The sequence below is a fragment of the Vipera ursinii genome, assembly GCF_947247035.1.
Source record: "Vipera ursinii genome assembly, chromosome: 1".
NCBI lineage: Eukaryota > Metazoa > Chordata > Lepidosauria > Squamata > Viperidae > Vipera > Vipera ursinii.
Window position 1 is genome coordinate 63273398 of NC_139512.1, and position 24219 is coordinate 63297616.

Sequence of the window (24219 nt, forward strand, 5' to 3'; positions counted from 1 at the left end):
CACAGCGTGTGAATAGTAGGGAATTGCTAGGCGTGAGGTTCTTTTTTGGGGGGGGCGGGGAAAGCGCGAATCCTGGCGGCGGCTGCTGGAAGCGGTTAGGGGGTGGATTGGGCGGCCTCAGCCAATGGCACGGAGGGCCGCTCTCAGCTGGCAGGCATTTAAATGGCAGCTAGCGCGCTGCGTTCCCAAGTCAGAGGCAGGAGCCGAGCGCCGCAACGCGGGGAGAGCAGCGGCGAAGCTTCGGTCGGCGTGGCAGGTGAGGGGTGGCGGGCGGGGTCCCGGCTTGGTCTTGGCAAGGGGAAGGGGCAACGCTCCGCATGGCAGAGTGGGAAAGATAAGGGCGAAAGGCTGGTTGCTAGAGGAGGGCAGCCGAGCTCGGTGGCTCTACTTGAGACGTGGCTCCCAGCGTTGTTTGCGGAAGGCTTTTTGGGGGGGCGGGGGCAACGCGGAGAGAATCGAGACGCGGTCTGGGCAGAAACGAACCTCCGCGTAAAGACCCGGAGTTCTTTTCAGAGGGGGCGGTAGGACTTTAGCTTATTGCTGGTGCGGGGAAAGCCCGACTGTACTGGGCAATCGGGCTTTATCCGAGGGTAAAAGAGGGAATTTTCCGGAGTGCTAGGTGGAAGCTTTCAAACGGAGGCTCGTGCACGTGAACTACTCGGGAGAGAAAGGAAAAATAAAAACACCTTGCGGGTTTTAGCCCCAGGGTGGAGCCACCGGGGTTACTGAACGCAGACAAGGCACCTCTCTGGTTGACTCGAGTGTAAGGGCTATTCAAAGCGAAGCAGTAACTGCGTTGCAGGCATTCTCCTCGGGCTCTGGCAGGGACCGTTCCCGCGTTGTGTAACGTGGGGATGGTCGCCTTCATCTCCTAAGCTTGGGTCCTTCGTTCAGGGGCAGAGACAGCAGCCCGCATCTCTCTCCCCCCCACCCCGCAAGCTTGGTTTCCGAGCCCGCGCGCGTCTCGCCCTTCTGCCTGCCGGGTTACGAGGACGACGCAACGCCCGGGAAACGCTGCCCCGAGTAAATCCTGCGAATTGTTTTAAACGTGGCGTCTTCCGCGTCTCCGAGGAGGTTCAGTCTGCGCGCTGGCAGTTGAATTAATAAACCAGCACCTTAATTATGTAAATTGCCTAACATTGTTTACACTCGAGGAGCAATTGCGGCCGAGTCGCGACGGCGATGAGGGGAGTTAAGTTGTCCGGAAGGCGACGGCGGCGGCGGGTGGTTTAGTGTAGCAGAAGTGGGAGATTTGAGTAAAATATCTCTTAAATGGGCGTTCTTGCAAGGTAAAAAAGCTTGATTTCCAATCATAACGCTCAGGGAGTAGCCGTCGTGGATGGTTGCGTAAAACTTTCCTGTCACGGGTCTTTTGCAGCTGTGGCAACCCCAACTTCGCTAGGTAAAGTTCCCACGACGCCACGGAGAGGGAGAAGCATCTGCTTTTGACATCGGTTAAGTAAAACGATAAGCTGTCGTTTATGCAGATTTGGTGGGAATTTGATAGATTTCAGTCGCCTAACGCAACACCGCTTCCATAGAAAGGTCAGAAGGAGGAACATTCAGGCAGGAACTGTCGCTTTTGCGGACACATAGGAGTAGCTATTCCCGCAGGCTGGCCTCTGACTTTATAGGGAGGTTCTCGGACAAGCCAGTGCAAATGGGTTAAAAGAAAGCAATGGCCTTCCTCCCATATTCAGTTATCTCTCTTGGGGAAAAAAACTTAATTAAAGCAGTGAAAGATAATATTATTCTGTTTCTTTTTCTGTTTTATAACTTTTGCAAACAATAAACAGAACCTCTATTCCAGGAAAGGGAATTCCTAATCCTCAGCACAAGTATAAGCGATTTTACTATCTTTTCACCTCATAATTAATACATAATACAACTATTCCTCCTGTAATGTGTCTCTTAGCAATAGGCAAATCCAGTAAGTACAGTTAACATCATCTCCCATGTGGGTGTCGGCACAAAGTTTTATTTATTTATTTATTTTCCAGCACCTCTTCAGTAGTCCATACCGAGTCCTAAAATAATAACTTTATTTAATAAATATAAAATTTGCCATTCCATATCTCAGCTCACTATTAGCAAAACCACATTTGGAAGGCATAATGTGGCCCCAGCATACTAGTATGAATAAAAGACTAAAACCTAACATTATGAAGAGGGACAATTTCTGGGTTAAAGAGGACAAGCTCTCAAAAACCCCTTACTTTAAGAGGAGTTAGATACAAAGACACTTTAAATGCTATCAGTTTAGGATACATAAAGTAATTGCGAGGAGAAAGGTTAAATATCTTGTCAACTGTAAGCACATCCAATACCCAACATTTTCCCAGTTCAGCTGTCAACAAGGCGAAAGAGAACCAAATGACATTTTAGCCCATCTCTTCTTGCTTCCTTTCTTGATGCTGGCCTTGTTTCATCTTACTCTCTTCATCTTACTAAACTTGCTAAACAAAGAGAAGTGAAACAAAAATTAAGTCCATGCTGCCATCATCTGATCTTCTGGCTTTCTGCACCCCCCTCCAAATATTGGGTAACCCTAGATAACCCATTATGTCAGCACCTTTCTAAAAATCAATCTAAGAAGGGTTACTAGATTCAGTACTATGCTGTGGAAAGGCTCAGGATTGTGTGTTGCCTTTTATCCATTCCAATATAGAATCCTACATGGATTGGAATGATTGTGTGTTTTGATAAAAGATTTCTTTAGTAAAGATAAGATAGATGTGTAACATCTTTTGGTCAGAAGTTAGAATAGAAGGTACCAACAGCCTTCTTTATGGAAGGCTTTTTTACCCAGGTTTAGATCCAAGGCTTCTCTGGAAAACGCTTTCGGATTAGTTCAGATTCAAGAGGATGTTAATGCATTAGAACATTGAATCAAACGAAGCAAGAGGAATTTCAGCAGAGACAAATGTGAAGTGCTTTTGCCTGGGAAGAATTTAATATGAAGGAGGAACTGTATTAAGCAACAGTACTGGTAGGCAAAAAAGGAGCTGAATGTCTTGGTGAATCACAAGCTAAATATGAATTAATACCATGATGCAGCTGAATGAAAAAAAATGCAATCCTACAGTTACTGTAGTTTTAGATCAGGGCTTTTCAACCTTTTCACCCATTGTACCACTTTTAGGATATGGCAACATCCGAGTACCACCAGTCGCCTAGCAAGGTGTCAAAAACATGACACCCCCCCCCCCCAAAAAAAGGAAAAAAGTGATGAAGTACAGGTAGTCCTTGACTTATAACAGTTTGCTTAGTGACTGTTTGAAGTTACAATGGAACTGAAAAAAGTGCCCCCCAAGCCACAGCTGAGCAAAACACCTGCCTGCCTGCCCGGCCGCGCTCTTCCTCCTGTCCAAGGTTTTCATTGTTGTGAGCATTTCTGTTGAGGATTGACAGCGGGGGTGGGGATTTGGTTTTTATCCCCCCCCCCTCTGCTGAGTGGTTGCAGCAGGTTTTGGTCACTTCACATGACCCTGGGACACTGTGACCGTCATAAATATGAATCAGTTGCCAAGCATCTGAATGTAAATCAAAAGACCCTGGAGATGCTGCAACATTCCAGCTGATCGGCACTTCTTCTGGGCTCAGCAGAAGTGCCAGGATCAGTGCTGAGCTCCAGCTGGGGCCTGGTGCTGATCCTGGCACTTCCCCTGAGCTCTGACAGCCCTGCAGCTCCAGCCGTCCCTCGCTCAGGCTTGTGCGGTGCTGCCACCAGTTCAGCTCATTCCCCTCCCCCACTACCACTTTTCTAGGAAGTTCATGTACTGTCTGCCAGATGCCAATGTACTACAGGTGGTACCTGTACAACTGGTTGAAAAGCCCTGCTGTAGAAGATGAGGTAAGTGACGGGACAAGAAACTGAGTTCAAATTACAGATAAGCTGGACATCAGAAAAATTATCTGACAGTAAAATTGTTTTAACAATCAGAGTTTGAGAGTGATGGAGTCTCATTCACTAGAAATAATCAAAGCAGGGGTGTCAAACTGCCGGCCCATGGGCCGGATATATCATCAGGAAACCGCACCCACTCCATTGGCAATGGAGAAGAAGCGCTGATACGTTGCGCGATGTCACATGATGTCACGAGTTTGACATGTCTGAAATACAGGCTAGATGACAATCATTGGGGGATGCTGTAATAATAATAATTAATAATAATAATAATAATAATAATAATAATAATAATAATAATAATAATAATAATAATAATAATAATAATTTAATTTCTATACCGCCCTTCTCCCGAAGGACTCAGGGCGGTGTACAGGGCAATACAATAAAAATACAAAATACAAAAATTAAAAAATATTAAATATTACAGCCCAATTCAATACAATTAATACAATAACATTAAAATACCCCTAAACCCATCAGACCAGGCCGGCTTGTTCAAATAGATATGTTTTTAGGTCACGTCGGAAGGAGCGAAGGTCGGGAGCCATCCGGAGCTCCACCGGTAAATGGTTCCACAGGTCTGGCGCACCCACAGAGAACGCCCTCCCCCTGGGGGCCGCCAGTCGACACTCTTTGACCGACGGCACCCTAAGGAGGCCCTCTCTGTGGGAGCGCACTGGACGAAGGGAAGTTGATGCCGGCCGCAGGTGCTCCCATAAGTAACCCGGACCCATGCCATTTAGGGCTTTATAGGTCATAACCAGCACCTTGAATCTTACCCGGAGGACAACCGGAAGCCAATGCAGCTCGCGGAGTAGAGGTGTTACATGGGAGTGTCAGGACACCCCCACCACAACTCCCGCGGCTGCATTCTGCACCAGTTGGAGCCTCCGAGTAGTCTTCAAGGGCAGCCCCATGTAGAGAGCGTTGCAGTAGTCCAAACGGGAGGTCACAAGTGCATGAGTGACTGTGCGCAAGGCATCCCGGTCTAGATAGGGCCGCAACTGGCGCACCAGGCGAACCTGGGCGAAGGCCCCCCTAGTCACAGCTCCTATATGATCTTCCAAAGAGAGCTGTGAGTCTAGGAGGACACCCAAGTTGCGAGCCCTATCTACGGGGGTAATATCTCACCCCCCCATAGTTAATGATGGAATAATCTGAATTTCCCGAGACGCCGGCACACACAGCCACTCAGTCTTGTCAGGGTTGAGCCGAAGCCTGTTCCTCCCCATCCAGACCCGAACCGCCTCCAGGCATCGGGACATCACGTCGAGGGCATCACTGGGGTGGTTTGGGTTAGAAATAAAAAGCTGGGTATCATCCGCATATTGATTAGTAGTGGATTCTTGCATATTCTCAAAAATATCTTTGATCATTTACATTCAGTTGTGTCATTTTCCATCTTTTAAAGCCAGTTTAAGTTTGACTTAGTTTCTGGGGGGGGGGGGGAGACTCAGAATCAGGTTTCTATCTAATCAAACTGTTCACCGGTGATTTTGGATTATTTATTCTTTCTTTCATCTTAACCTATCTCATATGATTGCTATTGGGATGAAATTTGGGGAGAGGTCATCTGCCTTAACCTCTCACAGGTGAAATTTAAATAATTTTCTTGATAAATGAATTAGTTTTCAAAAAGTATACTGACTGAATGAGTTTCCAGGCTTACAAGGTTTGTACTGTACTGCAACCCAACAACTTGCAACTGCCACTAGGTAGGGTGTTGTTAATTATATTTGCTTTGTATCTTAGGTTGCTGTTGCTAGTTTATCAATTGTTTTAGAGATGTGTTTCATGTGTTTAATTTTTGCTGTGTTGAATTTATTATTTTTAGGCTTTTCAGTATTCAGTTATTCATAATTAATAGACTAAAACCATAGTTTCTAACACTTGTTTTCTCATTGCATTCTACTCTTGAATTTTCTTTCTTCTGTTCTTCCTGTTTATTTTTCTTTAAAATGTCGTATACACATACATACATACATACACACAAACACACATACATACATACATACATATTTACACATACACAGAAAGAAAGAGAGAGAGAGAAAATCATTGATATTGTGGCCTCAGACTTTGATGTCACATCAAAAAACAAAAAAAGATGATCATATTTGTCTTGGCCTATTTGTAACACATAATAATGGAAATAACTCAATTGTATCCTATCTGGCTGTCAACAAAAGTGCGTATAGTCAAGGCTATGGTCTTCCCAGTTGCAATGTATGGCAGTGAAAGTTGGACCATAAAAAAGGCTGAGTGCCAAACAATTGAGGCCTTTGAACTATGGTGCTGGAGAAGACTCCTGCGAGTCCCTTGGACTGCAAGGCAATCAAACCGGTCAGTCCTAGAGGAGATCAACCCTGGCTGCTCTTTAGAAGGCCAGATCCTGAAGCTAAAACTCAAATACTTTGGCCACCTAATGAGAAGGAAGGACTCACTGGAGAAGAGCCTAATGCTGGGAAAGATTGAGGGCAATAGAAGAAGGGGACGACAGAGAATGAGGTGGCTGGATGGAGTCACTGAAGCAGTAGGCGTGAACTTAAATGGACTCCAGAAGATGGTAGAGGACAGGAAGGCCTGGAGGGATGTTGTCCATAGGGTTGCGATGGGTCGGACATGACTTCGCAGCTAACAACAACATCCTATCTGGGAACAATCCAGGTCATCTGGCTATAGGACAGAAGCAAAGCTGAACTGGAAGGATTCCTCTTCTGGTCCAATAAGTAAAGTATTGTATGTTGTATCCAAAATACAATCTTCTCTTTTCTTTCCTATTCTCAGTGTAAGTCTATCACAGTCTGCAAGATTGAGTGTACGTTAGTTTCATATTAAGGACTGATGCAGGTAGAGAGGATTAATAACCACTGCTAAAAACATTGGTTTAAATCTAGGCAGGGATGAATAGGGAGGTGGTCCACTCTGGGTGCAGGCAACGCACCCAGGGTAAGGATACTGCTGAGGACATGAGGCTAGCAGGTGTGGAGTCAGGTTGTTACCCAGTCAGCTGTAGTTCTGTTGGAAGTGGAGGAAAAATTATGCCTTCAGGTTAGTTTTGATCCCTGGTGACTTCCCCTGCAGTTTTCTTAGAATTGTTCCAAAGCAGCTTGCCAGTTCCTTCTAACTAAAGCCAAGAGAACTGACTAGGCCAAGATCAACCAGCTGGCTTTGGGCTAAAGAAGGACTAGAACTCAGCTTCCTGGTCATTAATCAAACACCTTAACCACTGTCTCAAACTAGCTCTCAGCAATTAATGTTGATTGATGCTTATATGTTATTGACTTCTAGCAGTCACATAAATAGACTTTCTCCATCAGGATCTGTCCCAAATTTAGTCTCTCAGATCTACTAACAGTGTACTTGTCTCTGCTGTAACTCAGTCCATCCACCTTAGTGTTTATCATCCTCTTCTACTTCCCTACCACTTCTCCTAGTATTAGAATCTTCTTCAGAGAGCTAGGTCTTCACAAAATGTCTCTAAAAAGAGGGTACGTGGGTCAAAATATGCTAGGTATACTAGTGGTTCAGGTTCAGGAATTAGTAAAAATCACATGGGGCCGGGATCTACCTGGTATCATAATGCACACTCATGTATTTTATACAATTTGGGAGGATGCAAGTGAGAAGAGGTTGAGCCTGAATAGTTTTATTTCTGTTAGATGTTAAATTGCTGTATCGAATCTGAGCTGTATCTAAAGCCCTTTTAACTTACTGGAGGGGTTAATTAAATGGAGTTGGAATTCCATTGACTACTTCATCTGAATTCTAATGCTTATTCTGGATCTTAAGAACTGGCCAAATTCTGGGTAACTGGGCATATGGGGAATGTTGGGGCTTGTCAAGTACCTTGGGGTTTAATCAAGTCCTTGATTATCTCAATTTCTGCTAAATAATATGTGTGTCCTTGATTTTCTTTCCTAGATCTTTCTCTTTCTACAGAAAGTCTCTTTATACAGTAATACCGTGTTTCTTGAAAATAAGACCCAACTGGCTAATAAGCCCTAGCATGATTTTTCAGGATGCTCATAATATAAGCCCTACCCCAAAAATAAACCCCAGTTAAGATAGCCAGATGGACACATTTAGTACTGTATTTCCACGAATATAAGCCCTAACTGGAGAATAAGCCTTAATGTGTCTTTTGGAGCAAAAATTAATATAAGACCGGTCTTATTTTGGGGGAAAGACGGTATTTATTTGTTGTTTATCTTACTCTTGTTACTTGTTATTTCTTGCTCTGCTCTTTTGGAATCTGTTTACGCTTCTTTGATTAACATGATCATGCCATAAATCAATGCAGCCTGTTTTTTACCAGAGAAAGGTCACCGGACTTGGGGTTTGATGTCATATAAACTAGGTCAGGAGTGTTAAAAGCTACCAACTGAACTTTTTTTAAAAAAAATTGGGAGTTTACTACAGTGCACCATAAGCATGAGATTCATATGTTGAAGATTTAACATTACTTGCCAATTATAATTTATGAGTAGTTGCTAAAGCCTACATGTAGACTATGTTGGCCCATGTTGATCTGAGAAAAAGAAGTTGAAAATTCTAAAACAAAATTTAAGTAGTTACATCCTAAAAGAAACATGTAAAATAATAGGAAAATTATGGCCTAATCTGACTGGAGGCCAAGACATGCAAAATGAGACAGTTCTAGAATAAACATTAATTTTACCCTTTGGTTTAGATTCTTAACTATTTTGGGTTCAGAAACTATATTGCATTTAACTATGAAATTAAACTCTTATTTTATTGTAGCAATATTTTTCTCAAATTAATGACCTGAACTTGCTTGTCTAAATGAGTTTTGTTCACAGGCAACTCATCTTCAAGCTTTCTTTCTGCATTTTCCTAGGGGAAGATGTCTCAATATTTAAGGAAATCTATTAACCATAGTGGCATAAAGTAGCATTCTTTCATTAGCAATTTAATGCTACATGGGCCATTGGTTCCTATTGGAGGATCCAAACTAAATATAATATGTAATGTTTTAAATATTTTTTTCCTTTCCCAGATTCCCAACAGAGCTAGTCAATGTACATGTGGAAAGGTTAAATCATTTTGCTCCTCCTAGAAACCTAATCAGAGGCAGCATGAGTAAAGGAACCACAATCTACTGCAGTGAGATCAAAAACATGCCATCATCCTAACCTTATTTGTCCATTTCTTTTGTTTGCAACTCCATACTGCAAATTGAAAAAGAAGTTGTCTTAATGGTCCACACAATTTGGCTCTCAGTTTCTCTAGGGCCCTGCTGTATAAGAGGTAGCTAGTATTATTTTTGTTTTTCTTTAACTAATTTTTCTGAAAATTGAGTTTTTAAGTTTTTTTGAAATCCTTTCTTTTCAGCCGCATACCCCTTATCGTGAACCTGTCATTGAGACTGGCAAGTGTGTTGAGTGATAATTATGCTACTGCAAATCCAATTTATAGAGTCTGAATCTGTAGTAAAAAATGTGGGAATGAGATTTCCTTTGCAGTTCTATAAAGAAATGAAAGAGATTTTAAAATCTTGTGGAGGGTCTTAGTCTGAAAGCACCAGGCTTCATTTCAAATATTTTCATGGAATATTTGAACTTCTCTCTATTTGCTTTACTTGGTCTTACCCAAGTTTTTATTTACATTTTTTATGTAAATAAAGGACTTGGGTGACTAGAGTAACCTTGGTTGGAACACTTAATGTAATATTTATTTGCCACATTATTTCAGGGGTGTCAAATTGCCGGGCCGCGGGCTGGATGCCTCATGCCGAAACCGTGCCCACTCCATTGCTGGCAATGCAAAAAAAGTTGCGATAAGCATTCAAAATTTGCACCACTGATTTGACTCAAATAATAAAATCCAGTATATTAACTTGATGATATTGTTGTTGTTAGTAAGCATAGTATAAATACATTAAGTTTCAATCAAGTTCTGAATTTCTCTAGCGCATAAAATCTTTGGATATACTTTTTGCTTGGTAGAAAACAACCTGATAATATTCCTTTTTGTATTCTTAGAATGGCTTGCATAGTTTCTGCTGTTGGTGTCTTCCTTTTGTTGAGTCTTCTGCTGTCCTCAGGAGAGGGCAGCAAGAGGAACCGCGGATCACAAGGAACCATCCCTTCTCCTGACAAAGCCCAGCCCAATGATTCCGAACAGACCCAGCAGCCACCACTGCCCGGTTCCAGACCCCGGGGGAAGGAGAAGGCCAAATCTACTGAAGAGGTGCTGGAATCAAGCCAAGAGGCATTGCATGTCACAGAACGAAAGTACCTGAAAAGGGATTGGTGCAAAACACATCCGCTTAAGCAAACAATCCAAGAGGAAGGCTGCAGAAGCCAAACCATCATTAACAGATTCTGTTATGGCCAGTGCAATTCATTCTATATCCCAAGGCATATCCATAGAGAAGAAGGTTCCTTCCAATCATGTTCATTCTGCAAGCCAAAGAAATTCACCACCATGGTGGTTACACTGTCCTGCCCAGAAATGCAACCTCCAATCAAGAAGAAGAGGATCACTCGAGTTAAAGAATGCCGCTGTATATCCATAGACTTGGACTAGAAAAGATCATGGAGGATAGTCTGCTCACCAGTGCATTTCTTCCTTCAAACCAGGTATCTAAACCTCTTTAGGTATATCCAATGGGACATGAATCAAAGAGAACTGCAACAAACAGGATGTGTTACTCATCTGTAGGTGTGAATTTCAGCTTTGAAAATAAGTCATTTGGAGTGTACCCTAGGCTTAGTAGTACACTAATTCCTCCCGTCCTGGGACTCTGCACTTGAATCTATGCCGTTGACTCTCTCATGATCATCAGTAGCAGTATCTATCATAGATTTGGAGGCATTTTTCACATTTAGTTATGTTCTGAGGAAAATGTGAAAAGGAATAAGTTAATTGCAGCGAGTGCCATTGTGATGGAGAAGGAAGCTTGAATGTTATCTATCACCTTTATTTGGACATTAAATGGCCACTTCCTAGAAGGAAAGACAAACAGGGAAGGCAGAAAAATGAACAAGGCAAAGAAAAGTGATGTGCACACTACCCCTTCGAATACCTTGAATGTTATTTCTGATTGCATTTCTAAAGTCAACAGCATCTTTCAATACTGCATATACTCTTCTGTAAACCCATCTGCTGATAAACTGACTTGAATTTTTTGCTTGGAGATCAACCCATTTTTCAAGTTATTATCTCCCACTGAAGGGATCTGCTTCTTGCATACCACAATTGTTGTGGTTGTGTAAGCTTCCCTCTACTGGGAAGTATAGAAAAAGGAGGGACGAAGTTTTTTTCTCCTTGCTACCTACTTTCTTAATTGATCTGATTGTGTGGAGGACAAAGCCATCATACAACCCCATTGCACAAGCTGAAGGAGTACTAGCTGGGCCTGGAATATTCTTGCCATTCACTAAAATGCCATGAAAAATGTCCCACCCATGAATAAACTGACACTTGAAATTTTAATGTAATTTTCACAATTGGTTTACCCATGGGTGGCACATTTTTTATGACTTTTGCTTAAATATTTGAGGGCCTACTTATTTGCAGATAGGCTTATATAGGGATATACAGATACTTTAAAAATTCTGAATGGAAAACCTATCCTAGTACTTGTAGGTAAGTCTGTCCAAGGATAAACCAATCTAAATTTTGGGAGTGAATTGGCATCTAAAGTTTTCAGCTTATCCATGAGAATATATGGTAATATAACTTAATTGCCCAGTTATTCTTATATATATGTTGACAACTATTAATATGTGCATATATGCATCCCTTTCATAGTCACCCACTATCTCATATAGTCAGCTAATATAGAAAGCAAAGCATTGCAATAACCATTTTTAACGCCAAATATCACAGATTTACAGTTTCAGGGAAGAACCTAAATATCCAACCTCGTTGATGCTTCCCAATTTTCTTCAACGTATCATGAGTTGAATTTGGAAGAAGTTAAGGTAATGAATAGTTTTGAATGTGAATCTGGCTAAAGAAATGCTTCTTCCATGTTGTGATCACGACAGCTTCATTCTCTTACTAGAGAAATCCATTTTCAGACAGTCAGATTCCTGCTATTACATGGCTCCTGCCATTACACGTAGCTCTTAGTCACTTAAGACAGAAGCAGTGACAGAACATGCCAGCTATGGTTTTTTTGCACTTTTTCTGAAAGTTGTGAAGGTTAGGGTTTAGTAGACCAGTGTTTTTCAAACTTAGCAACCTTAACATTCAACTTCAACTCTCGGAATTCCCCCCAGCCTGGATGATGGCTGGGGAATTCTGGGAGTTGAAGTCCACACATCTTAAAGTTGCTAAGCTTGAAGAGCGCCGGTGTAGGCCCTTAAATTGTGGTTGAATATATATAGAATATGACTCTCATTGAGTCTCTCTGTGACATTCAAGTAGCCAGCTTTCTTACTACCCATAGCTGGCAGATGGAAATCATAAGATCCAGGAAGCTGCTCTTGGGAAGAGAGTCTGCTCTGCCTCTTCCCTGGAGTGTATCTCCAAAGCTGACTGATAATCTCCTAAAGTGGTGTTAATAGTGAATCTTTTAATTACCATAGTACTATAGTAGTCTAGTACAGGGCTTTTCAACCTTGTACCACTTTTAGGGTATGGCAATATCCAAGTACCACTAGTTGCCTAGCAAGGTGTCAAAAACTTGATGACCAAAAACAAAAAAAAAGGAAAAAAGTGATGAAGTACTTACAATAGTTTGCTTAGTGATTATTTGAAGTTTCAATGGCACTGGAAAAAGTGCCCCCCAAGCCACAGCCGAGCAAGACGCCTGCCTGTTTGCCCGGCGGCACTCTTCCTCCTGTTCGAGGTTTTCATTGTGAGCATTTCTGTCGAGGATTGACAGCGGGGGTGGGATGGGGGGGTGTTTGGTTTTTATTCTCTCCCCCCCATCTGGGTGGTTGCAGAAGGTTTTGGTCACTTCACATGACCCTGGGACACTGTGACCATCATAAATATGAATCAGTTGCCAAGCATCTGAATGTAAATCACAAGACCCTGGAGATGCTGCAACATTCCAGTTGATCGGCGCTTCTTCTGGGCTCAGCAGAAGTGCCAGGATCACTGCTGCTTCTCAGCTGATTGGTGCTTCTTCAGGGCTCAGCAGAAGCACCAGGATGAGCACCGAGCTCCAGCTAGAGCCTGGCGCTGATCCTGGCGCTTCCACTGAGCCCTGGCAGCCCCGAAGAAGCGCTGATCAGCTGGAAAGTGGCACTGATCCTGGTGCTTTTGCTGATCCCTGACAGCCCTGCAGTTCCAGCCGTCTCTCAGATTGTGCGGTGCTGCCACTGGTTCATCTCATTCCCCTCCCCCGCTGCCACTTTTCTAGGATGGTTGCGTACCACCTGCTAGGTGCAAATGTACCACAGGTGGTACCGGTACCACTGGTTGAAAAGCCCTGGTCTAGTAACTACAGCAAAGTGGTGGGTGACCTGATGATGCCAGCTTCTGTGGAATATTACTGCTTCCTTACAGACAAGAAGGTAGCAAACTTAAGCAGTGTTACTGTGTGTATGTGTATATGTAGCCTGGTATCTGATGTGGTCTTCTGGGCTGAAATATTTGTTGACGAACAAGTGGAGAACCAGAAAAAAGCCCTCCCGGTTAATTTATGTGGGAACTAAATGGACTGTAGATTCAACTTGCTCTTTATTCCTAGTTGCATTTTTTAATGTTGAAAAGAGAAGCAAGAATGTGCTCCAAGACTGGAAGAAACTCTGCATTTCATTAAAATAGTGACAATTGTGTGACTGCATAGAAGACACCAGGAGATGTTTCTCCCTCATTAAACTGTTGACTCTATAGCAGGGGTGTCAAACTGCCAGCCTGCGGGCCGGTTTCATCATACCAAAGCCACACCCACCCCATTGCCGGCAATGCAAAAAGAGTCACGATACGACGTGACACATCACGTGACATGGTGAGTTTGACACCCGTGATCTATAGCCTACCATCTTTCAAGCATTATCTGGTCTTTATGCTACAATCTCTCTCTCTCTCTCTCTCTCTCTCTCTCTCTCTCTCTCTCTCTCTCTCTCTTTCTTGCTTCTCCCCAGCATTACAGCAAATAATACTTATTATAATGTTACAGCATAACCACATATATATCTGTATTCCGGAAACACAGGCTGGATCAGGAAGCTACTAAATGCCACCTCATTAAACATAGATATAAAAATGACTTGTTTTTAGAAGCCACAGCAATAAAAAGTGATTTTTTTAAAAAAAATGCAGCAATAATTTACAGAGCAGCTGCTGGTACAGACCTTCTGCATTAGACACTTCAGCCACTAGGCCTATAACTAGACAGCATCCACATTACAGTATCTGGGATGCTAAAACACCATTTTCTCTGTATCTAACCTTTCATCAAAATGCTTCCTGACCTCATTGATATGAGTTTAATATGCCAGCTTATGTTAGTATATTACATTACATCATATCCACGGGCTTCATTTTTTGGTAGGTGATTGTTAAAATATGATATCAGAGCTACAAGAGATATTTTCCACTATGTGGATTGTGACGTAGAAAGATATTTAATGGCATTGCCATGTCTGTAGGATATGAGTGTTGCCTAATTCAGACCACGTTTTAGATGAGCAACTTCCCTTTCCCTTTTGAACTATTGGAAACTTGTGCTGATGTTTGCTTTTCTTCCAGCATTTGTCACAAAGGACACAAAGCAATTCAGCATTCTGGATAGGGCTATTTTGAAGTAAGATTTGCCAAGAATATGAGATCCTAATACAAAGGTCCTGACACTCTGTACAAGCAGCACATTTTCAAACAAATATAGATTCTGTAAAGAACTTTTAATAATGTTTATTCATAAGTCAAACCATTGTACAAAAATTGATTTGTTGTATGTAGAATTTAAAATACAACCTTAGATATTTAAATGTGACTTTAAGCTGATACTCCTCCTTGTAGAATTTCACAGTGCAAATGTTGGTTTTTAAAATAAACTTCTGTCTGTGTTATAAACTAATGTGCACCAAAAATACATTATTGTTTCTTACTAATTCTGTCTTTTTGTGTGCCCTGTAGGTGAATGTATATGCTGAAAGAATATGTATTGTTGCTTTGAATTTTATGGGAAAAGGTGGATCCAAAGAACTGCTTTTAGTATATCTAGCATACATATTGCAATAAGGAGAGCTTACAGCTGCTTACCTCAGTTCTCTTTTTTCTGGGTTTGTATTTTTAACTTTTGGAAAATGTGGGTTTACTGGATTGCTTTTTAACGCATAGATCAAAAATTAAGATTAAGCAAAAATCAAGAACACGGGGACATAACCTCAAGCTGACAGGAGGGAAATTCAAAAATAATTTTAGAAAATATTTGTTCACAGAAAGAGTAGTGGAAGCTTGGGGCCAACTTCCAGCAGAGGTAGTGAGTCAATCATCAGCAAATGAGTTTAAACATGCTTGGGATAAACACATGTTCATCATCCAACAAACGTTAAAAAAAAACCTGAAGGGGCAGACTTTATGGACCACTAGGTCTTTTTCTGCTGTTGGTTTTCTATGTTTCTGTCAATCTCTGTCTAGCCTCTCCTTTATATGGGGGAGATGCCAATTTCAAACAATTGGTTTATGGAGCGGTCCCCAACCTTTGCTGCTTGGCGGCCTGGAAAGGGGGGGGAAGAGGAGAACCAAGGCATGTGAGTGTTGGGCTGGTGCATTGACGCAGCTTGACTCACCAACCAGTGGGCTGGTGTGTGTATGCATCCCTGCACAGCTCAACTTATGCAAGTAGTGGGTCACAGTTCAGAGGTTGGGGACCCCTGGGTTTATGTATTGCTTCAAAGTTCTTTTCTTCTAACTTTGCTTTTGCTTTAAATATGGATGTCCCAGAACTTCATTTCCAAGGCAGAAGTTTCAAATCCTGAACTGAACTGTTTTTCCTGAAAGTAGAATCAAATTTCTTACTCAACGGAAAAGTGTGGCTGACTGTCTGGAGTGGGGAGAGGATAGAGAGAATTCGCTCCAAAGAGCCAATCAGTTAGTAGATAGGGCAGGGGTAGGCAACCTCGGCTCTTTTATGACTCATGGACTTCAACTCCCAGAATTCCTGAGTCAGCTGACTCAGGAATTCTGAGAGTTGAAGTCCATAAGTCATAAAAGAGCCGAGGTTGCCTACCCCTGAGATAGGGTATAGGTCTGGGACCTGAGAGGCCCCCAGGTTCGTGTCTTCAGTTGATGATGGATTTCACTCTGACTTTTGTTCTCATTATTTTGTAGCCCCCTCTCTTAACCCTAATTACGTTAGGATAAAAATGAAGAGTGACCCATTAATGCTGCCTTAGTTGCTTTGAAGAAATGCAGGAAAATGCATTGCAGGAAATAATTAACCTTAACTGTGGCTCTTTAGTTCTGCATGTTCTCTTTCTGTAGAATTATAAAAAGAAACACCAAATGTAAATCTTTGATTTCTCAGAGTGTTGTCTATTCCTTATCTTAAAAATTAAAATAACCTCACAGGATTTCATGTGGCAAGCATGAACATAGATTCAGCCCTTTTATCTATCACTTTTTCGCTGAGATTGTGAGCCAAAGTTCAGCTTACACAGAGCTACCCTGTTTATCCCATATAATCTTTCCTGCTCTTGGCTTATCATGGAAAATATTTTAATCATCTTCTTTTGTAGATTTGGAAGACTGGTTGCATTTACTTTATTCTTGAATTAGCCTATTTTCTGGCTTTACATGGTACTGTATATGAAGACAACCAGGCAAGTTGTTTCAACCCAATATGCTAAGCTATAAAAAGCCTAAGCAAGAATAACACAAAAATTTGTGTTAGGCCTGATCTAGGTCAACTTGTTTATGAAAATAGCCAATGCAGTTTTAAAAGATCTAACATATGGTATCATTTTAAAAGAGGTTGGACATGTACATTTATATGCACAGAACATTTCCATGGATATGGGCATGTTGGTCAAAGTGTCCATCCCAATAGAGTATATACTTATATAGGCTCTATTTGACAGATAATGATTATTCCAGCAGGCCTAGCACTCAGACACATTGTCTGCAGTTTAGTTTCATCCATTTCGTACCCAAGTGTACACTGTCTAATCAAAGCCTTAAAGGCTCTGTTCGTCCTCATAAGAGCCCGTAATTATTCTTCTTTACAGTCTCAAATAGCTGGCTTAGCCATACAGGCACTATCTTAATTTTCTCTTTGGTGAGCAGATACTTTTCTTCAACCCATCTGTTCCCAAATCCAACAACTGTGGACATTCATACCAATACCATTTGAAATCTGGTTAGTTTGATTTGGTGACTAAGATCTAGTGACTTTTAAAAAGGTAAAGGTTCCCCCGCACATGCATGCTAGTCGTTTCCGACTCTAGGGGCCGGTGCTCATCTCCGTTTCAAAGCCGAAGAGCCAGCGCTTGTCCGAGGACGTCTCCGTGGTCATGTGGCCGGCATGACTAGACGCCAAAGGCGCACGGAACGCTGTTACCTTCCCACCGTAGTGGTCCCTATTTTTCTACTTGCATTTTTACGTGCTTTCGAACTGCTAGGTTGGCAGAAGCTGGGACGAGTAACAGGCGCTCACTCTGTTACGCGGCACTCGGGATTCGACCCGCCAAACTGCCGACCTTCTGATCGACAAGCTCAGCGTCCCAACCCACTGAGCCACCGCGTCCCTTTTAGAAGGCTTCATATAAGCCTAAATGGAATGCTTAGCTGAGTTTTGATGCTGGTGCCTGTGTAGTTGCAACTGTTTCTTGACGTTGCTTTTGTTGTTTTTCCCATGATATTAGAACCAATTTTTATACCATGCCTTTTCTTACATAATCATAAGAAGATGTCAAAGACAAATACAGTGACATAAAAGAGAGTGATTTGATTAAGTCAAAGAGAAACATTTCTAAGAGGCAATATGGTTGGCTCTTTTATCTTTTGTTTGATACAGATGTAAGTCTCAACATTTGGGGATGAATCAGATGGAGCAGAACATGTGTAGGAGATTCTAACAAGAACACTTTTATTTGTTTCTTAAGTTATAAGTCAAATATTAACATTGCAGGGCCAAAGAGCAAAATGGCAAACAGATGCAGTTGGTAGGTATGCTGCCTACAATTCTATTAGAAGATACTTATACAAGATGAAAACAAAAGGAAGATTCCGATACTTTCTCCTGCAACGCGTTCACAGCCCGGCCTCTCTCTCCTGACATGCTAAAGGCCAGCTTTAAATAAATAAATAATGCATAAGTACATGCCCAGAGATCTTTGACCCAGCAGTGCAACATTTCAATGGTAAAAGGATGTGACCACAGTATGCAGCGGTGTGATGGGTTACAAGTGCTACCTAAACTGCATCAACTTCATTTCATTGCATGAATGATAATCAACCCCTCTTCCTGTCAGGCATGAAGGATGGTTCACACACATTGGTTATTTTTATGGTTGTATTATTAAAATACAGGGAGTGTTTTTGATTGCACTCAAAATACAGTTTGGTGAAGCAGTGAAGTCTTCAAGAGAGGAAACTGTTCCTACTCAAAGTCAAGGGCATATTTTGCAAGCAGATCTCAGGCATTGCAATTAACCTCACAAACTATTAGGATTAAGTAATAATTGGGGGCAACAACAAACCTGGCAAGCAACGGCTAGCGAGGTCTACTTTATAAACAAATAGCCTGATCTAGTGCGAAACAGCTTATAGAAATGGCAATTCAATGTATTTCAGTCAGGAATGTTTGTATAGTATGTATAGTGTAGATGTTTGTATAGTTTGTATAGCATGATAATAGCAAGCATGACCATTCTCTTGAAGCCCCACCCCTTCTTAGCTTGCATCACACCATGCAAAAGGCTGAAGTTTCAGTTGCCATGGTTGCCTCCACCATTTTGGACTTGTTCAACATCCACTCTACAGAGTGATAGATTAGTATTTCAGTGCATTTTGCAAACATAGCCATACATCCCTGAGTAAATTTTTTTAGAAGAGTTTGATTATTTTCACCACACATAATGTGACTACAAATTCTGTCTTCCTTAGAGGCAAAGATATAAACATTCCCTATAGCAACTATTCATGTAGGTGAAAAAATCTAATTGATTCCAATGCATTTATTAATTAATAAAGTAAATTATTCAGTTAAAAAAAATAAAAAGGCCAAGATCTCATATGATCTTGGCTCTCTCAGATTTCAGTCATTTTAAATATTTTTATAAAAGCATTCACAAGTATATTGCTGACTCCCATCACAAAGGAATCAGCAACAAATGGAATTAGCAATATAATAGGAAGAATTTTGGCTAGTTTTATTTTTTATTTTTTTAAAAAAAGCACAACTACAGTTTCTGATATTGTTCATGAAACTTTCTCTTTTGGGTTATATGTTGATTATAAGTTTAATTTGGAAACTGTTTTATGAGTGAGACATGAATGAAATGGGATTTATGTAATAAGGTTAAAACTAAGCAGGTTTAACTTGTCATCTGAATGTAGTTACAAGGTTTGTCACTGTCAGGCCTTTGAGGTAGACTGGGTTAGAAAAGAGACACCATGAGAAATACTGTATAAAAATTAACATTTTTATTGATGATGGTTATAATGACAGAATCTTGACAGCCTGATGACATTTCTTCTTCCCTCTCTCTTACACTAAAGACAGTAAAAGCAGCGCCATATTGAATTTCTTCCTTGCATTCTCCTGTTTTTCAGAGGAAAGTTTACCTTTACCTAACAGAGTTAGGTAAAAGTAGGGACGCGGTGACTCAGTGGATTAGGACACTGAGCCTGTCGATCAGAAGGTCGGCAGTTTGGCGGGTCGAATCCCGAGTGCCGCGTAGCAGAGTGAGCGCCTGTTACTTGTCCCAGCTTCTGCCAACCTAGCAGTTCAAAAGCACGTAAAAATGCAAGTAGAAAAATAGGGACCACTACAGTGGGAAGGTAACAGCGTTCCGTGCGCCTTTGGCGTCTAGTCATGCCGGCCACATGACCATGGAGACGTCCTCGGACAAGCGCTGGCTCTTCAGCTTTGAAATGGAGATGAGCACCGGCCCCTAGAGTCAGAAACGACTAGCACGCATGTGCGGGGGAACCTTTACCTTTTTAACAGAGTTTTATATCTTTTTAAGGCTGTCTCTATCCTTCTCTGCAGTCACAAATCTGACCCTAACTTTGCATTTTTTTTGCAAAAAATTAAGTTCAGTTAATATTAAAAGTTGGAATAGAAATATAGACATTCCTCTTTGAAGAGACACTCCTTCACCACAAGATATGGCATCATTTTGATAGGTGCTAATAAATAAGTTAACTCAACCTAGCTATGACAAACACAGCAACTGGATCAAAACTAACCAAATAACAGAGGAACCTCACAGACGTTCTCTAGGAGATTCCTGGCTCAGCTTTATGATCCAAGATGGGCAGTATTCAGTGTGGTTATCTTATGCACAAAGCTAGCTAGGTGAGCTTGAGCTAGCCCTAGGAAGGAAGCAATGGGAAACCACTTCTGAAAAATCTTGCAAAGAAAATTGTAGGGACTTGTCCTGGCAGTTTCCAAGAATCAGATGTGATTGAGTAGGGGAAAAAAATAACCTTACCTACTTACAAAGTGCACTCCTATACATGCACAACTATAGTAATCAAAATACCTATTGGGACTGAAAAGATTTCAAATGGCCCTCGAAAATCCAAACAAAAAATTAAATATATGTCTTCAGGTTTTAAAAATCCATTTTCAATTGAGATGTAAGGAAAGGTTACAGAATGAAAGCTGCTAAAGAATCCATCTGTCACCATCTGTCTCTATGATGGAGAAACTTGGCAATTGGATTGCAAGATGGCAACAGTAGATGATTGGATCTAATTTTCTGTAGGGGAGCAAATGCCAGATGTTTCTTCCTCTTTGATCTTAATCACATTTTAGGTTGCAGACATTAAGATTGGTTTAAAATTTATTATCTCTTTGATTTCTAAATTTTGGTGCTTTTAAGGAGAGAGTTCTAAATGTTGACAAGTGAGGTGGCATCAAAAGTGTCAAGTCATTAATATCCTTTGTAAAAAGGTTTTAATTAGAACCCCATTTATGTTTCCATGCAACATGAGTTCTTTTTCAGGCAATCATAAATTTGCTTCACATAATGAAGTCTTATTGTATTGCTTATCATAATACTTTAAGCATCTGTAACACAGCTTCTTGTAAACATTTCACGTTGCCTTAAAGCTATTGGAAACTATAGCTGTTATTAAGCAAAAGAAGCAGGAATTAAAACATGCATTGATTCTGTTCTTTCAGCTGCTGGCTTTTTAAAAAATAAAAAATTGATATCTCTAGAGCAGGGGTGTCAAACTCAATTTCATTGAGGGCCGCATCAGCATTGTGGTTGCCCTCAGGGGCTGGGTGGGTATGGCCTGGGTGGGCGTGGCCTACTGGGTGGGTGTGGCTAGAGTGTGTATAGCCTACTGGGTGGGCATGGCCAACTCTACATCGTTCGCATCAAGGGTGCCTATCGGGGCCTGGGCAGGAGTGGGACAGATCTTAGGGTCTCTGGCAGGAGGGTCTCTGGGCCAGGGCCAAGGCAGTGGGGGCCGTTCCCTCACTGTTTCCAGGATGGCTTCGCGGGCCACATGAAACCACTTCGCGGGCCGGACCTGGCCACCAGGCCTTGTGTTTGACATGTCTGCTCTAGAGTATTATTCTTACAACTGATCTACAGCACATAATTTCTATTGAACCTCTAGAAAATGAATGCTATTATGAGAAAGATTAAAATGTTGTGAGTTCTATAAACCTCAATAACCTCTGTTCTTCAGAAGGTCATTGCAATATATAGGACTGCTGGATCAGAATAACCAGAAACAAGATCACAAATCTATGAGTTTTATAGAAGAGGGCAATCCACACAAGTGTTTATCCTACCTATACGACACAGATTATTCATAAGGTGCATGACAAACCCATTATCTCATTTTTATGATGCTATCTGTCAATATTATGGTTTCATTTTGAAATGTTGGCTTTCATGCTCTATTATGAGCAATGTGGTTTGATCTTTTAATCTTATAGACCTCACTGCTAGTGGTTTCAAACTCTAACTGCACAGCTAAATGGAAGAACAAAGTTTATCAGTCTGCCTGAGTGTGAAGTTGACTCACACAACATTGACAACGAGATAGCATCTTTCAATGCGTCTGAGTGGACAAGGTCAATTTAGAGTATACATGGCAGATATGTAGTACCCCCAACTCAGCTTTCCAACTAACTGACTGAAATGGCCACCTCATTCTTCTTAAAGGTAGATTTTCAAAAACTAAAACAACTTTCTGTGACCGCTCCCTATCTTTGTAAATAAGGATGGAAGTTATGCCCTGTTTAGGGTGACTCGCTCCCTCCTAAATCAGGAGGTGAGGGAGGATCCCTTGCAGGGTCGTGCCGAGGAGTTTAACCAACATCTGTCGGACAAAATCGCTCGGATTCGGACCGGTCTGGACTCTGACTGGGCAGAGTCTGACGATCAGGACACTGGCGGTCTTGTCGATATCATCTGGGAGGAGTTTGATTCTGTGACTCCGGAGGAAGTGGACAGGATCATGGGGAGGCTGAGCACCACCACGTGTTTATTGGACCCGTGCCCTTCCTGGCTGGTCTATGCAGCCCGGGAGAGGACACGCAGCTGGTTCCAGGCAGTTATATCGGCTTCTCTGAGTGAGGGTTGCTTCCCCGCCGTCTTGAAAGAGGCGGTGGTGAGGCCTCTCCTCAAGAAGCCTGCCTTGGACCCAGCTGTATTAAACAACTTTCGTCCTGTCTCCAACCTTCGCTTTCTTGCGAAGGTTGTTGAGAGTGTGGTGGCGCATCAGCTCCCTCTGGTCCTGGATGAAGCGGATTATCTAGACCCGTACCAATCGGGTTTCAGGCCCGGGCACAGCACGGAGACGGCATTGGTCGCGCTGGTGAATGATCTCTGGAGGGCTCGGGACATGGGATATTCCTCTGTTCTAGTCCTATTAGACCTCTCGGCGGCTTTCGATACCATCGACCATGGTATCTTGCTGCGGCGTCTCAGGGGATTGGGAGTGGGAGGCACAGTTTTACAGTGGTTCTCCTCCTATCTCCGGGGACGTTCGCAGTCGGTGTTGGCAGGAGGACAGAGGTCGACCGCGAGGTCTCTCATTTGTGGAGTTCCTCAGGGGTCGGTCCTCTCGCCTCTCCTGTTCAACATCTACATGAAACCGCTGGGTGAGATCATTCGTGGCTTTGGAGTTGGGTATCATCAGTACGCTGATGATACCCAACTTTTCCTTTCGACCCCAAACCACCCCAGTGATGCCCTCAATGTGATGTCCCGGTGCCTGGAGGCGGTTCGGGTCTGGATGGGGAGGAACAGACTCCAACTCAACCCCGACAAGACTGAGTGGCTCTGCATACCCTCATCCCGGGTTTATTCGGATGTTCCACCTTTGGCTATGGGAGGTGAACTATTACCCCCCGTAGATAGGGCTCGCAACTTGGGAGTCCTCCTAGATTCACGGCTCACCCTGGAAGACCATATAGGAGCTGTGACTAGGGGGGCCTTCGCCCAGGTTCGCCTGGTGCGCCAGTTGCGGCCCTATCTTAGCCGGGATGATTTGTGCACGGTCACTCATGCGCTCGTGTCCTCTCGTCTAGACTACTGCAACGCTCTCTACATGGGGCTGCCCTTGAGGACCACCCGGAAGCTCCAACTGGTACAGAATGCAGCCGCGAGAGTTGTGTTGGGAGTCTCCCGATACTCCCACGTTACACCGCTGCTCCGTGAGCTGCATTGGTTGCCAGTTGTCTTCCGGGTGAGATTCAAGGTACTGGTAACAGTGTTTAAAGCCCTTCATGGCATGGGGCCGGAGTACCTTAGGGAACATCTGCTGCCGGCATCAAGCTCCCTGCGCCCTGTGCGTTCCCACAGAGAGGGCCTCCTCAGGGTGCCACCGATCAGAGAATGTCGATTGGTGGTCCCCAGGGGGAGATCCTTCTCTGTGGGCGCTCCGGAGCTGTGGAATCAGCTACCGGTAGAGCTCCGGATGGCGCCCGATCTTCGCTCCTTTCGTCGCGATCTCAAGACGTTTCTGTTTGTTCAAGCCGGCCTAGCCTGATGGGGATTGGTGGGGTTTTTATTCTTGTGTTTTAATTTTAACTTGGCGTTTTAGAACTTGATTCTAACTGTTTTAATATGGGCAATTATTTAATCTTGTTTTAACGTTTGTATTTAGTATTTTATTCTGCCCTGTGAACCGCCCTGAGTCCTCAGGGAGAAGGGCGGTATATAAATATTATTAAATTAAATTAA

The 24219-nt window shown here is 42.5% G+C and overlaps 1 protein-coding gene across 1 annotated transcript; it reads left to right on the forward strand.

The window, feature by feature from the left end:
* Positions 1 to 182: 182 nt before the first annotated feature.
* Positions 183 to 10478, forward strand: GREM1 (gremlin 1, DAN family BMP antagonist). Its single transcript, XM_083349648.1, has 2 exons — positions 183 to 256; positions 9916 to 10478. Exon 2 carries the CDS (start codon positions 9917 to 9919, stop codon positions 10460 to 10462), a length of 546 nt encoding a protein of 181 aa, XP_083205774.1. The 5' UTR covers positions 183 to 256; position 9916; the 3' UTR covers positions 10463 to 10478.
* The last annotated feature ends 13741 nt before the right edge of the window (positions 10479 to 24219 follow it).

Bases quoted from the DNA above. Each gene is read 5' to 3' on its own strand.
- GREM1 (XM_083349648.1), top strand. From the start codon at position 9,917: ATGGCTTGCATAGTTTCTGCTGTTGGTGTCTTCCTTTTGTTGAGTCTT.